The sequence below is a fragment of the Periplaneta americana genome, chromosome 5, assembly GCF_040183065.1.
Source record: "Periplaneta americana isolate PAMFEO1 chromosome 5, P.americana_PAMFEO1_priV1, whole genome shotgun sequence".
NCBI lineage: Eukaryota > Metazoa > Arthropoda > Insecta > Blattodea > Blattidae > Periplaneta > Periplaneta americana.
In genome coordinates this window covers 174495445-174520146 of record NC_091121.1, presented here as the reverse complement: position 1 = coordinate 174520146, position 24702 = coordinate 174495445, and the positions used below count along the sequence as shown (strand labels likewise).

The following is a 24702-nucleotide window of genomic DNA, read 5'->3' as shown; positions in this document are numbered from 1 at the left end:
AAATCTTTTTTATTCCCTTCACCTACAGTACCAATTCCTTATACCAACCAGTAAATAAGACAAAGATTTCTACATCAATAATTATTTTGTCTTGCAGTACATTGCAGAGCATCACGCCAAATATTGAGGAGATATATGACTGTAAAGACTTTTGTTGAAGTTCACGTCTCTTCTGTAGGCCTAATTCCGAATGACTTTATCGCGTTATGGGATGCGTAAGGTATTAAATAAAATTAAATATTGTTATATAATCTGTGCTGTCAAAAAATCTTAAAGTTAGAATTTATAAAGTAAAACAGTTATTAATCATGATGCATTAAGTCCCATATGTGTTTTTATTAGTTTTATTTCTTTATAAATATTATATTATGACTTCTCCTTTAAAGCAGATAACGGTAAACAAAAGCGCGAAGGAAACAAGGAATAATAATTATGAGATAGAAAAGCAGTTTTTAAAGTCCAAGAATAATACTGTGTTCACGCTCCTTGCTTATGACATTCAACGAGTTGGCATTGCCCAAGTCGATGTTATCCTGAAACTAGTCGTTATATAATGCACTTGGAAGATAAGTACTAGAAATGTATTTTGTACACTATAATTACAAAGAGACGATATCATTAATATTGAATTTCACGTGGGAATGAATTTAGTTGACGTTCGCTTTATTTCTGTCACTTTACGCCACACATGCTTTGAATACAGATTATTTACTTACTTACTTACATACTTACTGGCTTTTAAGGAACCCGGAGATTCATTGCCGCCCTCACGTAACCCCGCCATAGGTCCCTATCCTGAGCAAGATTAATCCAGCCTCTATCATCGTATCCCACCTCCCTCAAATCCATTTTAATATTATTCTCCCATCTACGTCTTGGCCTCCCCAAAGGTATTTTTCCCTCCAGCCTCCCAACTAACAATCTATATGCATTTCTGGATTCGCCCATACGTACTACATCCCCTGCCCATTTCAAATGTCTGGATTTAATGTTCCTAATTATGTCAGGTGAAGAATACAATGCGTGCAGTTCTGTGTTGTGTAACTTTCTCCATTCTCCTGTAACTTCATCCCTCTTAGCCCCAAATATTTTCCTCAGCACCTTATTCTCAAACACTCTTAACCTATGTTCCTCTCTCGAAGTGAGAGTCCAAGTTTCACAACCGGTAATATAACTTTTTTTTATAAATTTTACCTTCAGATTTTTTGACAGCAGATTGGATGAAAAAAGCTTCTCAACCGAATAATAACAGGTATTTCCCATATTTATTATGTAGGTACATTATGTACTCAAATAAATCAATTGAACCGATGAAATAATAAATCCGTCACTACCTGTAATATCTATCTTCCTTCAAATATTACTTTTGTAGAATATTTATTTTCAATATATCGATTTTCCTTCATTTTGTTAATCAGTTCTTAGATCCAAAATTTATTATTTAACACTAAATTCTAACTGTTTATCTCTTAGAATTACATGTGACTGAACTCATCTACATTTTTATCTTACTATTCCTCTATTATTATCGAGGAATACTGATGGATAGTACTCAACGCCAAACTAATTTGAATGCAGATCTTCGTTAACATGGGAATAGATAATATAAATGTAGGCGCGCATCTAAATGTCCTTGTTTTGTGTCACGTTGTAAAAAGAGATATGTCGATGGAAATTTTGGTTACATAATGATTAGTTGCAATTTGTTTCAAGGAATAGCTTAGCAAAAGCTAAAGTGTTTATACAAAAGGAGTTCAGCTTAGTCGTAACCACCAGCCGGGAGAAAGCAATATCGACCATCTCTGATGCAGGCCTTCATAAAGGTATACTTTTCCATGTATGTACAGAATTATGGCAATAACGACACAATTTAAATAATATTGTTATGCTCGACCATGCCGAAATGTAGTAATTATACACCTGGTAGCAGACCTTTAATGCATGTCATTAAAGTACACCTACTCATTAAAGGTCAGGTCTTTCAGCCAATGACGACTCAGGTTACAACTGTTCAGCCAATGACAGGTCAGCTTTCTACCGTTATAAAACCGCAAGTATCGATTATTCTCGGATATGCAATCGAAAGAGAATTAGCGAAAAGTCACGGAGGCTGGAAATCCAATACTGTCGCAGAAGGTTATGTTCTGTTACTATAATAATTAGCGTTAACTGTAAATAATATTCAAATAAATTCAATTTGTCATCTCGTTTTTCAATGTCTAATTTCATTTCAATGTTATCTCTGTAGGTTCTTATGGCCTAGCAAGGTCACTGTGGACATCTGTTCCTCGGAAAAAATCAATACTTTCGCGTCTGCGGACATCTCACAACATATGGGACATTGCTCCAGGTCAGATACAATAAAATTAATAATATCAAGTTAGAAATATGGTCGAGCATAAAAAGTATTATGAAACTCGCCTATAATGAAGCTCGTATGAAAATTATGAAACTCGCTTGCGCTCGTTTCATGAATATCCATACTCACTTCTTAATTACCTTCATTATAGGCTCGTTGCATAATCTACTATTAATATTATCATTCATAACAATTATAAATTCCTAGAGCAACCTACAAAATCTTTATCACTTTCGTTGTTGAGTGTGTTGAGTGTATAACAATTCGACAGTCAAATACATTCAAAAATGTTAATTAAAAATTATTTTCCAGTAGACTATATTAGTGTTTTATTTTCGTGTTGTGACATTTGTAAACACACCTCGTACACAACAAGACTGTTTACGGAAGGACGAAGTGCTATATGACAGTTCTTATTTCAGAGCTATCTTATTCATAGCATATTTTCATCATATTGAATTCAGCATTACTATTATTTAAAGTTGAAAATAATATCAACACATTTACCACAAATAATTTTAAGATGTTATAGGTAAGTGCAAATAGAACAGAGTTTTTCTTAAGAATGATATTGTTAAGACGTCTTAAAAACGTAATTGGCCTGTTATATAAAACGAGCATGCATATGAACTACCTCGCAAGGTGATGCTTCTTAATATATGTAGCGGTGTAGCCAAGGATGTTGTCGCCACAATCCGAAGTTTTAATGATACACGCTATTACGTATTTATTTCTATGCTTTCACAAGGAGCGTTTAAATAAAGTAATATTATTATATTGGAGACGAATGCCCAATAAACAAAATTTCTACGACATAGCCAGGACAATTAATTCACGCTGTAGAACAAACAACTTTTTATTTGTCTATCTTTCTGTTAACGATAATAATAATAATAATAATAATAATAATAATAATAATAATAATAATAGTGGACAACGTTAAAGTATAAACGAGTAATTAAGTAACCTTATTCTCTAAGTAATACATTTAGTTTTGATCAGTATCATGAGTAAGATACAAAGGGAGATTCAATAATATTCCTAGAAAAGTACAACAGAGACCCAAAATATGTCATTAAAATCCATAAATTGATACTAGTAATGTAAAAGAGAAAATAGACATATTAATAATCATAGAAATTGAAGTAAAAACTTCGTTTCTTATTCATTATTTTAAGAATTTCATTTATGTATCGCAGGAATCTATTTTATAAAATTAAGAAGTTCCAAATATTTTATTATGCGACATGTTGGGTTTGACATAATATTATGTGAATACGCGATATGTTTTAATTTTCATGTTCATTGTCTGTAACAAAGGATAGTCGAACAAGAGTTACGTTTATTTCTAGACCTACGATAGTTACTAAAACGATCTCGGTTACGTTAACATCATACATTGCTACATCGATCCCTCGAAAAAAGAAAGCACTATGTATTTATGAGTAACTATCAACCATCAATGAACGTTATAAAAATGTAGTAATAAAATTAAAATTAAATTGGAACATGTACATTATTCTACTTTAAGGGGAGAGAATGGTACTTTTTTGTGAAAAATGAGTAAATTTAAAAAAAAAATCTCTAAAATACTCTGTGATATGTGTCCAATGCATAGCATAAGATTTTGTGGGTATTTGTGCCCTTATCGGATGTTGAGTCGCCACTTTTAAACTTCCTGCGTTATGGATTTTTAAATCACTCGCCCACATTTATTGTTGTTTCCGGTAAATTCAATTTTCAAAACAATTTTTTGTTTCATTAAAATACTCTTTCACATGTGTGGAATGCATTGCATAAAATTTTATGGGTATTTGTGCGTTAATCGGATGTTGAGACGTAATTTTTTAAATTCCTACGCTATGGATTTTTAAATCACACGCCCACTTTTATCGGTTTCCAGTAACTTCAATTTTTTTGCTACACTTCCAGACAAAAATGGATAGGCTATAATTTCTGAACTATTAAAGATACATGCAGGAAATTTAGAACACACATGCTTTTGACTATTAGGGAAAGTTTCTCTGTAACAGAATTTTGTTAATTGATTTAGTTTTAAAAATACGTCCGTTTGTTTGCAAGAAAGGAAATCAGAAAATTGTTATTAAATTTTAATTGTTTATTTTACCAACGTAGGGACTAATATCAAAATTCTGTTATAGATAGTTTGTAGAACAAGCTTTTGCAAATACATTGCAAAAAAAAAGTTTGAATCTATCTTTAAAAACGGTTTAGATATATCGGTTTTAGTACAATCCAGCATTGGGTATATTTTGTTTCAAATTTGGGCCCCCATATAATTTTTTTTGAAAATATTTATATTTGGTTGAGTTCCTACAGCTATGAGCTCTCTACATAAAAGAAATTAATATTTTACACTAAATAGGAAAAAAGTTAAAAAAAATACCATCCTCTCTCCTTAAATTATTATCGCAATATGCAGCCTAGGATTACGTGAGGAGCAAACTTTCAAAACCTGACACGTCTATTTTCAGAAAATACACTTCAGATGCCAAAAACGTACATCTCTGCAATGAACAAAATATGTTCTGTAGTGAAATATTAATCATTTACATTATTTGATGCATTTTTAGGTCGAATAATTTAATATATTTTGCTCCACTGCATGGGAAAAACATACATCTTATAGCCTATTAAGATTAAATAACACTGCATCAAATACAGTAGATGAAACACTCTTAATTTCTATTCCTCCTTCAAAGTGAGAGTCCCATCTTAATATTTCAGCAGTACTATATAGCACTCAATCTTAACAAGATCTAGATTTTTAAGGATTTTCACCCACTCTAACATACCGTGGAATATTTAAAGATTTTCTTCTGAAGACAATCACCGTGAAACCTTAATGTGTCGTAGAAGATGTTTATCCAACACGTGGTAAAGTCATTAAGTTCTGACACTGACGCCTGAAGGGTAGGCACCCACAAGAATCTGGATGTCTCAGAAGATGCCGCGTGATACGGCGTACACTTAAACAGATCGACATCCTCCCTCAATATAGTCGCCGTTGGCCGCTATGCGCGTCTGCCAACGTTGGTGTAGCTGCTGGAAGCACTGCTGAAAGATGTTGGCAGGAAGATGCAGTACGGCTTCTCTTGTGGCAGTCATGACCTTTTCGGCCGCATAAAAATTACGCCCACGTAGGATTGATTTCATGAGGGGAAAGAGGAAAAAATCGCATGCTGCGAGATCAGGTGAGTACGGAGGGTGTGGCAAAACAGCGACCTGTTGCCTTGCAAGTTCCTCTTGGACAAGGATGGAGCGATGTGCAGGGGCGTTGTCGTGTAGCAACAGCCAATTCTTCCTATGCCAAAGCTCAGGACGCTTACGACGAATTGAATTGCGTAAACGGCCAAGAATCTCTTTGTAGAGGATCTTGTCTACAGTTGCACCTTGTGGGATGAATTCTATGTGAACAATTCCATTTGAATAAAAAAAACTGTTAAAGCATCACCTTGCCTTTGACCTGTCTTGTTGCGGATTTTTCTGTCGTGGAAATAATGGCGTTTTCCAGGTGGCGGATTGACGCTTCAGTTGCGAATCGTAAAGAAAACACCATGTTTCGTCTCCAGTTATGATCGGTTATAGCAGTTTCGCCTAATTTCTGAAAGAACGCGACGTTTGCCCATTGCTCAAACTGCAACATACTCGAGTTCCGACGCGCGCATTCAAATCACAGTCACAACAATGACCGTAGTTCTGCTTACACTATATGCACGTAACTGTATGATGCTGGGACGAGAGACCAACTGACAAGGTATCGTATCACGGCGCCATCTATCCGTTCTAGTGCACCGCACCGCCACTATGCCCTCAGTCTCAGAACTTAATGAATGTACCACGTATATTTTAATACTGATAAATCTTTAACATCTCATTTTTTCAGATTTCTACATAAAGGAGAGTACTGAACATCAACGGTACGATTTGACAACATGGATCTGTACATTATTTTTATGAGCTTGCTCAGAATGATAGTACCAGGTAAGTCTTAGTGAGTGCATTAAAATCTTACCATGATTTACTTTTATTAAACAACTTTCTTAAGGTCCAGAAAATATTGAATGGAAGTGTCGTAACTCGGCCATTGGTTTTCGAGATGAAGTGGAGTGAATAAGAAGGCAGGAAATTATAGTAGATTGTGATTGAAAAGAATCTGGCTTTATTGATCTAATTTAATTATTTTTCATGGTCTTGAATGTTGGGGAAAGACATGTGCCATGGAAGCTAAAATACCAATCTATATCTAAAGGAGGTTTGCATTGAGGGTTTTATAGGAAATATGAACGAAAAACGTTAGGAATTAGAATGAAAAATACAGGAGCACTTTTGCTACGGGCTCTCGGGTCGAGACTTGGTCCTCAGGGCTCTGTGACTGAACAAACTGAGGGCGAACTTGCAAAGATCAATCGCAAAAGTGGGCTGAAGAGCAAGTCGTGCTAAGAGGAGGAACTGAAGTGGGAGAGAAAGAGGTGAGAGGTAGAAATGTTCTTAAATAGCATTGAATATGTATTCAATTCAATTCAATTTATTAAGCCATTAAAAATACAGTGATAGGCTTCGTCACAAAAAACATACATTTGAAAATACACGTATAATTGAAAATAGTAAAGCTTAATTAGAATGAAAACACAAAACATTTTGAAACTCTAAAATTAATAAAAACACTTCACTCTTAATGTAATATTTGTAACTAAATGTAAATAACTTTATTTATTAAAAAACAGTTTCGTATGAATTTATGTTAAGAAACTCATCTACAGAGTAGAAAGTATTATTTAAAAGCCAATTATAAAATCTAGTTTTGAAACTATTGGTTGGTAACTTATAATATTGACTGAGAAGATTATTATATAATTTCATCCCCATGACAGAAAAATTTGTACTAGTTTTATGTAATCTACAGTATGGGATATTAATTTGTTCACTATTTCTAATTTCATGATCATGTATATTGACCATTAATGAGCAATTGTCTATATTTAATCGAGTGTAAAGGACTAGGTCGTGTATATATATACACACACACATTTATGACAGTTAATATCTGTGATTGTTTGAAAAGAGGTCGATAATGTTCATGATAGTTTGATTGACATAGAATTCTAATGGCTTGCTTTTGCAATATCAAGACACTCCCATAGTTTCGTATGAATTTATGTTAAGAAACTAATCTACAGAGTAGAAAGGATTAATTAAAAGCCTATTATACAATCTAGTTTTGAAACTATTGGTTGGTAACTTATAATATTGACTGGGAAGATTATTATATAATTTCATCCCCATGACAGAAGAATTTGTACCAGTTTTATGTAATCTACAGTATGAGATATTAATTTGTTCACTATTTCTAATTTCATGATCATGTATATTGACCATTAATGAGTAATTGTCTATATTTTGTCGAGTGTAAAGGACTAGTTCGTGTGTACATATATATATATATATATATATATATATATATATATATATATATATATACACACACACACATTTATGACAGTTAATAGCTGTGATTGTTTGAAAAGAGGTCGATAATGTTCATGATAGTTTGATTGACATAGAATTCTAATGGCTTGCTTTTGCAAAATCAAGACACTCCCAATTTTGCTACCATTTCTCCAAAAAATTAAGGCATACCTAATTATCGACTGAAAGAACGAAAAGTAGGCACATCTTAAATAATTTTGAGAAACGAAAGTCACTAATTTCTTTAATAAATATATAACGCTTGATAATTTTGTGCATATATTTCAATATGTTTTTCCCTTGTTAAACTGGAGTCTATAAAAAGTCCTAGAAATTTGGTATAGTTTTGTATGTTGTCATTTTTTATTACATGATTTAGGGTAAAAGTTATATTGATAGCCTTTTCTTGATTAAACAAAAAACCATTAGATTCAAACCATAAAGCTATCTGTAATAGAATATCATTGGTTAGAGCATGTAATTCATTTAGATCAAAGCGTGAACAAAGGAATGTAGTGTCATCAGCATACATAATTGTTATAGCTTTAATGAATTTAGGAAGGCCATTTATTGCTACTAAGAAGCAGAGGACCAATTATTGAGCCTTGTGGAACACCATAATGTATACTGGAGAGACTTGACCAATGTTTACCTATTGAGACTAATTGCCTTCTGCCATGAAGATAGGTTCTAAAAATATTTGGTGTATTCCCTCGAATACCATAAAATTCTTATTTTGATAAAATTGAGTTGTGATCAACGCAATCGAATGTTTTGGAGAGAACTCAAACACAGCATTAACTTGTGACCAATTTTCGAAATTTCTTAAAATAGTAGTGGGATGACATCACTCAGCAACTGGAAGTGAAGCCGAATGGACGTACTGTCGTGCTACGAACTGCAGAATCAACATAGAGCGATGCTCTAAGCTAATGTATGTAAAAAAAAGAATCGTCGGTCAAGAGGAACAACAGTAGACGAAAGTAAAATTGATGTGGATCTGTTTGTATATAGATCAAGGTTCGGCATAAGTTAAGTTAAAGAAGAGAGAAGATGGGAGAGCGGGCAGAAGAAAGAATTAAAATGGGCAATTGGAGCAGTCATAGTGATAATAGTCATAGTAATAATGGGAGGAATTGAAGTGAATCCGGGGCCAACGTGTGTGAAGAGCGAAGAGGTGAGAGAATTAATTATATTCTATCCTTAAAATCAATACTAAAATTATGTATATAGATTACTATTTGGTTTTTTCGATTTGGAACACAACATTTTTGAATACGGAACGTAAAGTATATGCTGAAAAAAATTAAATTATTGTTAATTTAATGACGCTCGCAACTGCAGAGGTTATATCAGCGTCTCCGGTGTGCCGGAATTTTGTCCAGCTGAAGTTCTTTTACATGCCAATAAACCTACTGACATGAACATGTCGCATTTAAACATACTTAACTGCCATCGACCTGGGCCGGGATCGAACCCGCAAACTCGTATACTGAAGGGCAGAGCTATACCGACTACACTACCCAGGCCGACTCGTGCTGAATATCCCTGTAAAATGGTACACCAGACTTAGAAGTTCGTAAGATGTAAAATGTTTTAAAAATACTTTTTCTCAAAATCTAACATATTTCCTTCATAGAAATGTATGTACAAAATATAGACTACATCTAACAAGTTAAAAGATTAACAACATTGCAAAGGAAAGCACAGGACACGCATTCAGAATCTTCATTATAAGGGGTTTCCCCAACCGTAATACTGAATCCAGATGAATCGTCTCTCACGTCTTTTCTCGAACTTGTTTTATTACTTCTTGCACTGTCATTTTATTCAGTTGTGTACTGAATTTTATGGAAGGTGAGGTTTTCCTCCTACAGGTGCCAACACTAGTAACGAAACAGAAAACCAGAATAGAAAGATGGAATACTAATAATACCTGTACCAGTATTTCATATTTGTCACACACTGATGTTGTCAGTCATAACCACAAAATATAATTTAAAAACTAAATCAATTATAAATAGTGTGACGGCAGGCCGAATACTCTCGGCGTTCCTGGCCGCTTCGGGGAACTTCGTGCGAGTCCGACAGAAGAGAGGGGCCGCGAGGAGGCGCCGCGGCACGTGACGAAGGGATAGGGGAAGAGAAGCGACTGCGACAGAGGGGAGAAATCCAGAGAAGTTCCAGGAAGAAGCAGCGAGAACAGAAGTCTGTACAAATAGAAATATTCGAGCATCGTACTTTCTGGAAACTATGGTTTAGTTATAAATAAGAGACACAAGTGAGCTAACAGAATTGTTGTTGTTGCTAGTATTGGACAGCAGTGAAGCCAGCTTCGAGACCGGAGTTCGACTTGAGTGTATCCGCAACTGTGGGAGCGTCTTGGCCAGTGCAGCGTATCCGGAGCCTTTGGTTCGAGTGCAGTGGTCCGCAGTTGGGGGACCTGAGTTCGAAGTTCATGGACTGACTCTCGCAAGTCCTGGGTTCGATATTCTGTGAACTTGAGTGACTGAGCTAGAAGAACTAGCCAAGGCAAACGAACTGTGAACTGAGAACGGACCGTTTTGTTTTGTAAATAGTGCTTTGTGAACATTAGTTGAGATTAGCAGTACATTGTTGTTTTCAATAATCCAAGTGAATTGTCATTGTCGTCTGTGGAGTGCAATAACGAATATTGTGTTGCTGTGTGGAGTGGAAATCCCATTGTTGACGGGAGTGTTTAAATGAAATCATAGAAAGTGATAATTGTTGTGAGAATAAAGCTACATTATTGTTTGAAATAAAAGTTACAATACGTTGCTATAAACTTCAGCTTCTAACTGCAAAGTAACACTTTCCCTCAAAAGAGAGTATCTTTCTTTTCAGTGGATTATTTTATGACGTTGTACTAACATCTTAGGGGTGGGAGTGAAGTACACTCAAAAACTCAGGTACAATAAAAATTGAAGTAAAAATAAAATGATGTCACTGTATGATTTGCTCCATTAGTTAAACTGCAGAAGAGAAGCTATGAACCATCACCTGTATAACTAATTGAAATGTCTAACATGGATGATCTCTATGTTGGTTAACAGATAACTATTTTATGTTTATTAGATCTGTTCAATTTCAACAATATTGAAATTACTGTGTAGGGGATGAAAAGCAACAAAAGTGTAATTGAAGACCTGAATTGCAGAACATCCCAAGTCCATAGAACTATTTTTTTCAGTAGAGACAAAAAACTTTATAATTATAGAAGTCATTTTTGGTCAGCGTGTATGTCATGCTCCCTTTTATACTCCCTATAAGTTTTAACAATCTACAGTGCCTAATTTAGGAGGAAATTATTAATATATAGCCGTGAACTTGGGATGTTTTTCAAATCATGGTATAAAAAATAGGTTATGAAAGAAAAAAATCACTTTATTTAAGATATTATTTAGATATTGTAACACAAATTATGGTAATAAGCACGAGAAAAATAACAAATCACATTATTTGCAAGTAGGAAAAGTAAATTATCAGCTGTTTCTTTATTGGAAGATTTTCAGTCAGCTGCTTCCTCTTTTTCGGAATCCATCGATATTATTTCAGGTTGAGAAAATCCTGTGAGATGAATATAACGCTGCACCTGCTAGTGATAAATACTTCACTAAACGTTTCAGATTTTCCAGCTTTTCTGATTTTATAGGCAATGTATTGGCATACAAGGTGAGGTTGCTAAAAGTAATATGCTGGAAAGGATTTTTCACCAAGGAATATAACAAAATCTGTTCCTTCCATATTTTCTGTAACTGCGACTTTCCCTGGGAACTTGTTTGAGTACTTAAATATTTTGTACTTCGAAATAGAAAACTCCTGACCTTTGCACTTCGCTGACATTTTATAATACTGTCTCAAGTGTTGTTTTTGTTCTTGAAAGTCTCCACATTGAAATTTGCCTCATTCTCCAAAATGTCTTGTCATTCTCTCGGAGTTCCTACTTTTACTTTCTTGCTTTTGACTTTTTTTTTATTCTTCCAAAGTTTGTGTCGCATGGAAGAAAACTGTGACCTTTTACAGGGAAGTAGTGAGTGATGCACTGGAATCTTCCAGAAGCAACCAGAGTTGTAAGATACTGAACCACTGTCATATTCTTGTTCTGGCTAATGCAACCAACGAAGAACAAGTAGAGAGAGTCAACTTCTGCAAACATTTGTAATATAGTTGTTTAAACACGAAACAACTTCGTTAACACCCTTGTGTCCCTGAAATTCATTCCACACGAACATTGTGCTTTTTGTTGATTCTGCAATTTGAATAGAAAAGCTGAATTGCCACAGCTGACAGAGGTAGAATATCTCGATCACAGACAGTAAGGGTATGGCAAGTTCTGTTGGAAATCAAAACATAGGACATCAATGTTATTCCTTTCTTTGGTAAGATTTGAGAACTTTTACTTGTCGTAGAATCAGAAGCTTTTCGTTTGTATGTTGATAGCTTTTGTGTCATCTGTCTCTTCAAGCCATCATTTGTGCATAATTTCAACTTGTTTCCTATGTATTATACACGTCCGTAGCAGAACATCTGAAAGGATAGTTGAAGTTGTAAATATAGTATTTGTGGAACCAATGATATTTCAACTCTACATTTACTTTTTCAGGAGTTACCACTTTTGATTTTAAGTAACTTTCCGGATAATGATAAGGATGTAGATTTTCATAATACTTATTTCTGATGACAGATATCGCCTCTTTCTTTTATTCCTTCCATAATGGCTCACTTTATAAAGGAAAGGATCGTATGTGATCACTTACCTGTTACAGATAAGAAAATAAAACTTACTACATTTAGGACTACGCTAAATATATTTAGTAAAATTTTTAAAATTAAAAACTCGAAAGAAAAATTAAAAGCACAGTACCTTACTTAAGGTCTCAGCAGATTTACTATGGGGTCTGTTATTATGCTGATCTTTTACTAGTAGAAGATTCCCCCATTGCAGTTACCTTTGCGAGGCGATTTACTCTCCCTTCCCCGATGCCATGAAGACTGCAAAATGCATCCGGCATATGAGATTATTAGTTCTTCATACGGATACCTAAAAATACATAATACTATACGTACAGTTTCATCGAAAAAACTGTAGTCTAGCTGGGAAGAATTGAACACTTTGAATATTTTATGAAAGAGTTAATAAAAATCGATGGCAATATTTCATTGTAGCTACGATTGGTTATTTGTTTAATGTGGTATATACTTACTTACTTACAAATGGCTTTTAAGGAACCCGAAGGTTCATTGCCGCCCTCACATAAGCCCGCCAGCGGTCCCTATCCTGTGCAAGATTAATCCAGTCTCTATCATCATACCCCACCTCCCTCAAATCCATTTTAATATTATCCTCCCATCTACGTCTCGGCCTCCCTAAAGGCCTTTTTCCATCCGGTCTTCCAACTGATACTCTATATGCATTTCTGGATTCGCCCATACCTGCTACATGCCCTGCCCATCTCAAACGTCTGGATTTAATGTTCCTAATTATGTCAGGTGAAGAATACAATGCGTGCAGTTCTGTGTTGTGTAACTTTCTCCATTCTCCTGTAACTTCATCCCGCTTAGCCCCAAATATTTTCCTAAGCACCTTATTCTCAAACACCCTTAACCTATGCTCCTCTCTCAGAGTGAGAGTCCAAGTTTCACAACCATACAGAACAACCGGTAATATAACTGTTTTATAAATTCTAACTTTCAGCTTTTTGGACAGCAGACTGGATGATAAGAGCTTCTCAACCGAATAATAACATGCATTTCCCATATTTATTCTGTGTTTAATTTCCTCCCGAGTGTCATTTATATTTGTTACTGTTGCTCCAAGATATTTGAATTTTGGTATATATAATATGAAAAAAGTATTCGAATATTTAACTTACTTTTACTTCATAATGAAGTTCTTTTGGGAACATTCTTCTTTTCTCGGACTTCAGCAGGAAACAACACTTGGTGACATCAGTCCACAAGGATGAACGTTTAGCTTATTTTTGTCAGCTAAAACATTTTCTTCTGCATTTGCAGCTAGGGCCTGACATTCTAGCTAGATGTATTTTTCCTGTGCGTGTAGTATATTCTTCTCCTGCACTGCGTTTCCGTTTTGCAAAATTTCTTTTCCACTTCTCACACACTTTGTTTTTTTTCCACGTATTTGTGAATCACTCACTTGAAACGTCCTATATTTTAAATAGTAGAATAGTCCACACGTGTGGAGTAATGGTCAGCGCGTCTGGCCGCGAAACCAGGTAGCCCGGATTCGAATCCCGGTCGAGGCAAGTTACCTGGTTGAGGATTTTTTCCGGGGCTTTCCCTCAACCCAATTTGAGTAAATGCTGAGTAACTATCGGTACTGGACCCTGGACTCATTTCAACGGCATTATCACCATCTCATTCAGATGCTAAATAACCTAAGATGTTGATACAGCGTCGTAAAATAACCTACTTAAAAATTGTAAAATATAAACTCTCACAAATTTTAATGTTCTCACTGCAAAGGTCGTAAGGAAACTGACTGAAATAAATAAACATTTTACTGCATGGAAGAACTGATCAAGTCCATGGACTTGGGGAGTTATTCCACTCATTAAGAATTATATTGTGTCATTAAATATGGTGAGAGTTGCATTTTAGCAGTAATGTAGTGTAAGGAGGTAGCCCTAGATATGCACATTCATTTAACCAAAAAAGTGAAAATTGAAAAAAAGTGGGCTTGGGATATTCTGCAATTCAGGTCTTCATTTGAGCTTGCCAACATGATTTGTGACAAGTCCCGTGTTTTTCCTATTATTTCAGGCGTACCTCAGAATAACGGCACTACAGTCCCGTCTTCGCCAATTCCAGGACTTCCGATATGTATATACGCTCAAAAAGTATGTCCCAACCCAGACGTCACATTCTACTTATATACAACGTAAGTTCATTGTTATAAATCACAGTACGTAGTAAGGAATCATAAATTCGGCAAAAAGAAATGAAACGACAAACGTAAGTCATAGGAAGGGTAGGTTAATACGTAACTGTCGATCATAAAGCTGCAGATGATGAAAGAATCGTAGTACAAATAACTAGAAATTATCGCTTGAAGAGCAATATCTATCTGTCTGTCTGTCTGTCTAGCTACCTATCTACCCACCTACCCAGCGAGGTGAGTCAGTCAAGTTATGGCTTTACAGTGCAGTGAATAGTTCCGATCAGTGATAATTTATAGCGTAAATGAAATGTGTTCTATAGTGTCAGTGAAATGTGTTATAGAGTGTCAGTGAAATGCGTCATAGTGCCACTACAGTGAGTTAGATGACAGTAAAGTGAAAGACTATTGAAACTTATGTAGGGCCTATACATATGTAGGTTGTATTGTAAAATTAGGTATTTTATGTTTTATTATTAATTGTAATTATTGTGTTAAATTGTATTGTGTATATAATTGTATTGTGTATTGTATAATTGTATTGTGTATTGTTTATATTGCGTATACCACTGCCACCGGGTGCTTGCCCACTTGCAGTGTAAATAAATACATACAAAATATTCATGATCAAGAAATGAACCCGAGATCTAACGCCGAAAGTTATCCGGCAATTCTGCTGCGACTGATTGAGGGAAAACTTCGAGAAAAAACTATCTAAATAACTTCAATTTTACTATTACCACCAGAATTAAACTCAGGACAAACATTTGCTAATTCAAACATTTTAAATGAACAAATGTCTTTGAAAAATATACACTATCCTCGTCCCACTAAAGAGATTTTAAGAAAGTGAGAAAGAAAGATAAACTTTTTTCCCAGAAAAGTGATTCCTGCTCAGAGAAATCAGTGAGACATCATTGTATAAAAACAATTCTTCTTGTAAACCACATATCTTGTAATTTTTGCTATAAACATTTCCGAGACAAAGGCTTTAGAAACGATATATAGGTGAAAACCACTTGTCCCATTGGCCTGTTGAAAATGATGTAAAATTACCTACACCATGCATTGTGTAAGTGAATAGTTTTTCCAAGAAATCTTCTTCAACAAAGAAAAGTGTATTATGTCAGCAACAATCTCTGATTCTGAAGAATAAAGAGATTTTACTAAATTTTAAAAAAGTTCTATTATTAATTCGGCGAACCACATGGTCTAGTGATTAGCAATGCTGAACACTAGGATAATATCTAGAATTCTATTCCCTAGCCTGACATGGGACATGTTCCTTAGTATTGTGACCTGGATGTTTGCATTATCCTTAGGTTTAAGTTGGACTTACAAGGAGAGGACATGCTCTATATATCACCGAATGGAATAAGATTGTGTGAGATGAAAGTACAAGACGTATTGTTGAAAGTCATACCTGATATGGGTGGCCAATGACCCATCGTTTTGGAAATATTGGCTATTGTGTGTGACATACTTCCGTTAGGTGCTCAATAGGGAAGCATTAGACATTGTAACAGCGTAGCCCATATGGTTGGATGCTGAGTTGTTATCCAGGCAACCTGAGTTCGAATCTTAACTGGCCCTATTTTTTTTTCTTTTAATAATGATTAATATTGTGATCACAGTTATCTATTTACATACCTATATCATATTTCTCAATGTATTGAATGCTTCATCATGTTTTAAACAAATTACTAATTAACTAACATTGTATTGTAAAGGATAAACAGTGAAATACTGCTCACGTAGGAAGATAAGATGTGTCACTGGCGTCTGTTCTATTTCTGTAGCAGCTATTCCACTTCATTGTGTACCCAATTCATTATGATGTCATAAAAACACACAAAACATATATATTTCCTGCACCATGCACAGCAAATGAAAGAAGGTTGTCCACAGTCACACACATTTTTCCGCACTTCTGCTGCGAAACAGATATCCTTCACATTCACAAACACTTCTCGTTCGTTTATCAATTTTGATGCATACCACGCATATTTCAACATGGATTTGAATATAGGAACTTACAACTGCAAGTGAATTAAAATAATAATAATAATAATAATAATAATAATAATAATAATAATAATAATAATAATAATAATAATAATAATAATATCAAGCTTTAAAAAATGAGAAGGCATCAGGAATCGAACTCGGGTTGCATCCAACCACGTGAGCTACGCCCTTACACAGTCTAATACTTCCCTATTAGGCACCTAACGGAAGTATGTCATAAACAATAGCCAATATTTCCAAAACGAGGGGTCATTGGCCACCCATACCAGGTATGACTTTAAACAGTGTGTCTTGTAGTACTTTCATGTCACAAAATCTGATTTAATTCGGTGATATACAGAGCGTGTCCTCTCCTTGTTAGTTAAGTATATATTTTAGGAAGACAATTGCGTACCCTACCAAAAATCTGGTAAGAATATCCCCTTTAAAGGATCACTAGTGATCTCTCATGGCAAGATGAAGTTAAGGAAGGGTCGTAATGCATTAGTGAATTAGTGTGCATTAAATTTATGTTTTAATTCCCTTTTTAAGAAAAATCATGGACTAATGCAACGCACTTTTCTCTAATTTTGCAGTGAACATCCGGAACCAAGGCTTCTTGACCTGAACTACCCAGACAACATCACTAGCTCTCTTTTCATGATGGACAGTCCGTTCAAACTGCTGTTGCATGGCTACGGTGAAAATTATACACTAACTGCTAACTCAGTTCTAAGATCTGGTAAATATTTACTTACTTACTTACTTACTTACTTACTTACTTACTTACTTACTGGCTTTTAAGATACCCGGAGGTTCATTGCCGCCCTCACACAAGCCCGCCTGAGCAAGATCAATCCAGTCTCTATCATCATATTCTACCTCCCTCAAATCCATTTTAATTTTATCTTCCCATCTACGTCTCGGCCTCCCAAAAGGCCTTTTTCCCTCCGGCCTCCCAACTAACACTCTATATATACATTTCTGGATTCGCCCTTACGTGCTACATGTCCTGCCCATCTCAAACATCTGGATTTAATGTTCCTAATTATGTCAGGTGAAGAATACGATGCGTGCAGTTCTGTGTTGTGTAACTTTCTCCATTCTCGTGTAACTTTATCCCTCTTAGCCCCAAATATTTTCCTAAGCACCTTATTCTCAAACACCCTTAACCTACGTTCCACTCTCAAAGTGAGAGTCCAAGTTTTACAACCATAAAGAACAACCGGTAATATAACTGTTTTATAAATTCCAACTTTCAGATTTTTTGACAGCAGACTGGATGATAAAAGCTTCAACCGAATAATAACATGCATTCCCAATATTTATTCTGTGTTTAATTTCCTCCCGAGTGTCATTTATATTTGTTACTGTTGCTCCAAGATATTTGAAGATCTCCACCTCTTCAAAAGGTAAATTTCCAATTTTTATATTTCCATTTCGCACAATATTCCCGTCACGAGACATAATCATATACTTTGTCTTTTCGGGATTTACTTGCAAATCTATCTCTTTACTTGCTTCAAGTAAAATTCCCGTGTTTTCCTAACATACTCACGTCATCCGCATAGATAAGCTGCTGATGTAACCCGTTCAATTCCAAACCCTCTCTGTTATCCTGGACTTTCCTAATGACATTCTCTAGAGCAAAGTTAAAAAGTAAAGGTGATAGTGCATCTCCTTGCTTTAGCCCACATTGAATTGGAATCGCATCTGACAGAAAGTGGCCTATACGAACTCTGCTATACGTTTCACTGAGACATATTTAAATTAATCTAACTAGTTTCTTGGGAATACAAAATTCAATAAGAATATCATATAATACTTCTCTCTTAACCGAGTCATATGCCTTTTTGAAATCTATGAATAATTGATGCACTGTACCCCTATACTCCCATTTTTTCTCCATTATCTAAAATATTCCGGGAAAAATAAAATCAGAGATGAGTGTGAACTATAACTTGTTCTGGAGAATTTACAGATTTAAATAAAATACGACATTATTGGAATTCAGCAACAGATGTTCAAGAATGGATTTCAAAGAGTTGATAAAATTCATGTATGATAACTAGGGAACGGAATTTGGAGCAGTAAAAGCTAGTATTGGCATCTACACAGCCATTTGTTTACAACCCTTTATACCAAGTCCTCCCCTCCATGACATACTCGCAGATCTCTGCACGTCAACAACAGGTGAACGGGACAGTTGTCGCATAAGAACTTCAACATGCAGGTTTGCAGTTCAGAGTAGTGAAGTGCGGGTACAATGCCGAAAGTGAAACCAACTAACAATACAAAATTGAAAGACTAGACTACATTTGTAAAAGCTCCAGATCGAGTATCAAAATTCAGGAAATAATTCCCTAAATTGTCACTTCCCCCATGTCCAGTTCGTAAGAGATGGGGATCATGGCTATAAGCTTGCTATTATTATGCACATCACCTCCAATCTGTGAAGAAAGTGGTCCAATCTTTCGACCACGATGACGCGGCTGCGATCCAAATACGCCAGGAACTGCTAAATGATAGAACAATCGAAAAAGAAGTCATGGATATTAAGTCAAATTTGTTATATTTACCGGATGCCATTATTCGATTAGGAAATTCAGGGGTAGAACTAGTTGAGCAAATAAATATTATGAGGACTATTGTAGATACACTGAGTACAGTAGAAGGTGAAGTAGGAAAACGTGTTGGTGAAAAAATGAACAGAGTTTTGATTTAAAATGATAGGTACAGTATTCTTAGTCGGATTTCAGATGTACTAACAAAGACGTGTCCCAATGACGTCATTCAACATGTGAATTTAATTGACGTATCTTGTTTCAAGTACTCTCCAATTGTTTTTGCACATGTAGAACGGAGTTTTTCCATGTTAAAAAATGTCCTTCCTTGAAACAGAGCAAAGTTGTATTTTGAAAATTTGAAAATGATATTTCCAATATATTATAACAAGGCACAGCAGGAATAATTGTTTCATCAACAAAACATAGCATTAACTGAAAATGCCATTTAATGATACTGTATTAGGCTATATTATAAATATTGTAGTATATGGATATATTGTAAATAGTATAGTATACGTTGTATACATATTATCATATTTCATGATATTGTAAATAAAGGTTTTAATTTAACACGCTCCTGACAGAAAAACATACATATTCAGAGGCGAGTTCCATACAGAAAACAATTACCAGCCATCAATATTTCCACTGACACGGGAGGACGCAGAGATTGATATTTAATTATGTATATTTGTAATGTTGTTTATTGGTGTCTTGTGCGTTGTCAAGAAAAACACGTGTAGTTCAAAATGAAATGCAGATTATGTATGTAGGCCACTATAAGTCACTAAACTATAACATTTGTTTATTCTGAAATACATTTACAGCACGTAGCGTGTAAGTTTGTATGAAGTGAACTGTACTCGTCCATGCTCCGTGACGCAGCTCGCTTGACAGTCACTGAGCTACGAATATCTATACTACGTTTCACCATTCTTTACAATACTCCAAATCCCTTTCCCTGATAATAACATTTTAAGCGAATAATTTCCTGTGATTCATTTCGTGTTACTGAGTGGTGCAAAAATTCTGTTGCATAGTGTAGATTGTCAGTCAGGATTTAGTTACATGAATGTTGTTAAAATTGAAATCGGAGACTGCCTTTTAGTGAACAGAGTCAGCACCAGAGGTCTGCATCGGACGTTTTCGCTCGAGCGCCAAGTAGTTCATAGTATAATCCGATAGGTAGCGCACATGTATGATGGGTAAAATTGTCGCGAGCGATAAATCCTCGAATGGTATAAGCCGAGCGTTAGGTATTCGTTCTTGTTACAGTGATGAACTGTGTAGTAAAATCATAGATGTTTATCATTTCAAAATTGTGCAGTGTTTAACTAACCTCTCCATAGTACAACTACAAAACTTAATTTAAAATGTAATATAAATGTTGTAGGTAAATGTTTCCCCCCCCCCACACAGGAGTGATTTTGTTTTTGCCACATCTGATAGATGTTATTGGATGTAAATGTAATTATTATAAACGGAGAACACAATCACGATAATGCAAGAACCGTATCAAGTTTTCTAGTAATAATAATAATCTCTAATAATTAGTGTATCAATCTTTGCGTCTGGAACAGTTGTGCAGCATGATTTTTCGTTTTATTATATTTTCTGTGACGTTATCTCTGTACTAATCTACTGCTATATCAGTAATATTTTGTAAAGCGTTTCTACGTTGTCGCAGTATATAGGCGGAACACTACGTATGGACCTATCATATTATATATGTGGTAAATAAAATATTGAATAATTATTAATTAGCAATAATAACTTATATCGAAGTTTTTCATACTATTTTATTTATAACTTCATGTTCCTCTTTTGGTACGTTCCATTGACTGTTCCATTAAACATTTGTCATAAATGCAGAAAATAAAGCCTTATTTTTACCGTGTGAGCAAAACATATGTGTATCTTATCTGTCGCCTTCCATACAAGATAAGACATGTCGGTGAGATGACCTTGTACTGTGCTTCTATTTATTACGAGCGTATCACGACCGATCTTATCTCGCTCGAGGGTGCGACATTCGACCGAGTTCAAGCGAGCGATTTAACTCCAATGCAGCACTTTAGTCAGCACTATGCAAAAAATAAATCTTGAGGGGCTTATTCCTAAAGAATTTGACTTCCCAAGTGTTTTCAATGTTTGGAGTGCTGATAAAAATAGACGTATTTATTTACTTACATATACCTAGTGTATGGTAGTATGGGTTGAAAGTGACAAAACTCCAAGTAACAAATTATTTTTTCTGCAAGTCTAACGTTTCTGTACAATTTACTTAGAATGCTGCACAAGCTTTTCGCAATCTGCACACACGTAACTTTTCATTTGAGCATTTATGCAACAATTCTTAATTATTTTCTAGCTTAAACTCTGCTTTGCATAAATCCGAGAATGTAAATGCAATAAAAATTTAACAGCTTCTTTTGAAAGCTCGAGGTATTCTTGCATACTTCTGATCAAAAACTGGTGTACGCTCTGAGAAAAAAAAGTTTCAATATTCCATCATATTCATAAATATTTTTTGTAACTTCAGTCAGGTGAACGCAAATGTGAAAAAACGGTTTCAGTGTTCCTCTGTGACGTAACAGTTTCAAATTATACAAAAAATGGTGTGGTTTAAAATTGTGCTAATTTCATTGCACGTCCGCAAAAACAAATTCTATATTTTAAGATATGTAGCTAAATTTTCCAAGAGCCCTTTATATAATGGAATGATTAATAGTACATTATGCAACGAGCATATAATGGTACTAATTAAGACGCGGGTATGTTTGTTTATGAAACGAGCGCAAGAGACTTTTTATGCCCGACCATATTTCTAACTTGGAATTATTCATAAGTACTCATGTTATGGTTATGTAAGTGAGGAGCGGAACTGACCTGAATTGTGAGAAGTACGCAGACGCGAAAGTATTGATTTTTTCCGAGGCACGAATATCATTGACCTTGATATAATCTAGAGAATAACATGAAGATTAGTCTTGATATAACCTGGAAATTGATTTAGATTGAAAAACGAGATGACAAATTGAATTTATTTGAATATTATTTACAATTAACGCTAATTATTATGGTAAAAGAACATAACCTTCTGCGACAGTATTGGATTTCCAGCCTCCGTGACTTTTCGCTAATTGTCTTTCGATTGGATATCCGAGAATAATCGATACTTGCGGTTTTATAATGGTACAATGGTGATTTCTCATTGGCTGAACAAATGAATTATAATGAATAGGTGTACTTTAATGAGGTGCATTAAAGGGCTACTACCAGGTGTATAATTACTATATTTCGGCATGGTCGAGCATAAAATATATATATTTTTTGTAAAATTAAATAAAACAGAAATCCAGTTTCCTTATAAGTTCTTCGATTTCTTACCTGATTGTTAATATATTAACAACCTCGCTTTTCAAACCACTACTCAAATTGATTAAGTGTTCGGAAAATATATCAGCAAGAAAGTCTAGTCAAAGAAGGCAGAGGGAATTGGAAAATAGGTGTTCGAATGAAACCACTAGTTTTGAGTAAAATTATCGTTGTTTTCGATTTCACAGGATATGTGTTTTTCGAAATGAGTTAAGTCCTTTACGGTAGTGTGAGGTCGCAAACAAATGTCTAACCCAAAACTGGGCCACGACTTCATAAAGTTTGGAAACCAATGGATTAGGGTATGAGAAACTCCACAAGTGATATACAAATTTTATATAATATTTTATGCTCGACCATGCCGAAATGTAGTAATTATACACCTGGTAGCAGTCCTTTAATGCATGTCATTAAAGTACACCTATCCATTAAAGTTCAAGTTTTCAATTATTCTCGGATATGCAATCGAAAGACAACTAGGGAAATGTCACGGAGGCTGGAAATCCAATACTGTCGCAGAAGGTTATGTTCTGTTACTATAATAATTAGCGTTAATTGTAAATAAAATTCAAATATATTCAATTTTTCTTCTCGTTTTACAATTCTAAATCAATTTCCAGGTTATATCAAGACTAATTTTCTCTAGGTTATATCAAGGTCAATAATATTCGTGCCTCGGAAAAAATCAATACTTTCGCGTCTGCGCACATCTCACAATTCAGGTCAGTATCGTTCGTGACTTACATAACTATAACATGAAAACTTATGAATAATTTCAAGTTAGAAATATGGTCGAGCATAAAAAGTCGTATGAAACTTGCCTATAATGGTAATTAAGACGCTCGTATGAAAATTATGAAACACTTGCGTCTTAATTACTACCATTATAGGCTTGTTGTATAATGTAATAATTATTAATACTATATTATATAATTTATTTGCATTAATATTAATGTAATGGTGACATTATAAGAATCAAATAATTCTCTTACAGTGTATTTATCTTCTGGTAACTACAACGTGATAGTAGCCAGTTATGGTGCTCTTGTGCCAGACGGCTGTTACATACATGGTACAATAAACTTGCCGGTAATTGCTAATTGTACAGCCCAATTAATCGACTTCCTAGTAAAGAAGATGAAAGTTCCTTTACAAAACATTCACGTTATTGGATTCAGCCTGGGCGCTCAAGTTGCAGGGCAAGCAGGAAATTTCATGACTGTCGGAAAACTCAAAAGAATTACAGGTAAGATAAACGTACAGTGTTACAACTTATTTAAAAATGTAGTCCTCGGTCAACGAGCAGATGCGATGTACGTCGTTAGAATCAAAATTTTTAAGAATGATTCACACACTTTCATTCCCTTCCTTTCTCTATCCGTTCCCGGTCACTGCCATTATATGACATTATGTTGTCAAAGCATCATTTCCCTTCCTTTAAATATCCGTATCCTATGAGGTTGTGTTCTCAATGTAGCATCTCCCTTCGTTTATCTATCCGTAGCGAATGACGATGTGTTCTCAATTTAGCATCTCCCTTCGTTTATCTATCCGTAGCGTATGACGATGTGTTCTCAATGTATCATCGCACTTCGCTTATCTATCCGTAGCGTATGACGATGTGTTCTCAATTTAGCATCTCCCTTCGTTTATCTATCCGTAGCGTATGATGATGTGTTCTCAATGTAGCATCTCCCTTCGTTTATCTATGCGTAGCGTATGACGATGTGTTCTCAATGTAGAATCTCCCTTCGTTTATCTACCCGTAGCGTATGACGATGTGTTCCCAATTTAGCATCTCCCTTCGTTTATCTATCCGTACCGTATGGCATTGTGTTCCCAATTTAGCATCTCCCTTCGTTTATCTATCCGTACCGTATGGCATTGTGTTCCCAATTTAGCATCTCCCTTCGTTTATCTATCCGTAGCGTATGACGATGTGTTCTCAATTTAGCATCTCCCTTCGTTTATCTACCCGTAGC

At 35.0% G+C, this 24702-nt stretch overlaps 1 protein-coding gene across 4 annotated transcripts in view; it reads left to right on the top strand.

Moving 5' to 3' along the window:
• The first annotated feature begins 1725 nt into the window (after window positions 1-1725).
• Window positions 1726-24702, top strand: part of LOC138700297 (phospholipase A1-like) — a 39358-nt gene continuing 16381 nt past the window's right edge. For 2 of the 4 annotated variants that reach the window (XM_069826816.1, XM_069826812.1), the window contains exons 1-5: window positions 1726-1837; window positions 6267-6364; window positions 14654-14771; window positions 17372-17517; window positions 23715-23966. In XM_069826816.1, the coding sequence (XP_069682917.1) occupies window positions 6316-6364; window positions 14654-14771; window positions 17372-17517; window positions 23715-23966 (565 nt within the window). In that variant the 5' untranslated portion in view covers window positions 1726-1837; window positions 6267-6315. Of the gene's footprint in view, window positions 1838-2248; window positions 2351-6266; window positions 6365-14653; window positions 14772-17371; window positions 17518-23714; window positions 23967-24702 lie in introns of all 4 variants that reach the window. The other 2 variants (XM_069826815.1, XM_069826813.1) reach the window with 2 other exon arrangements.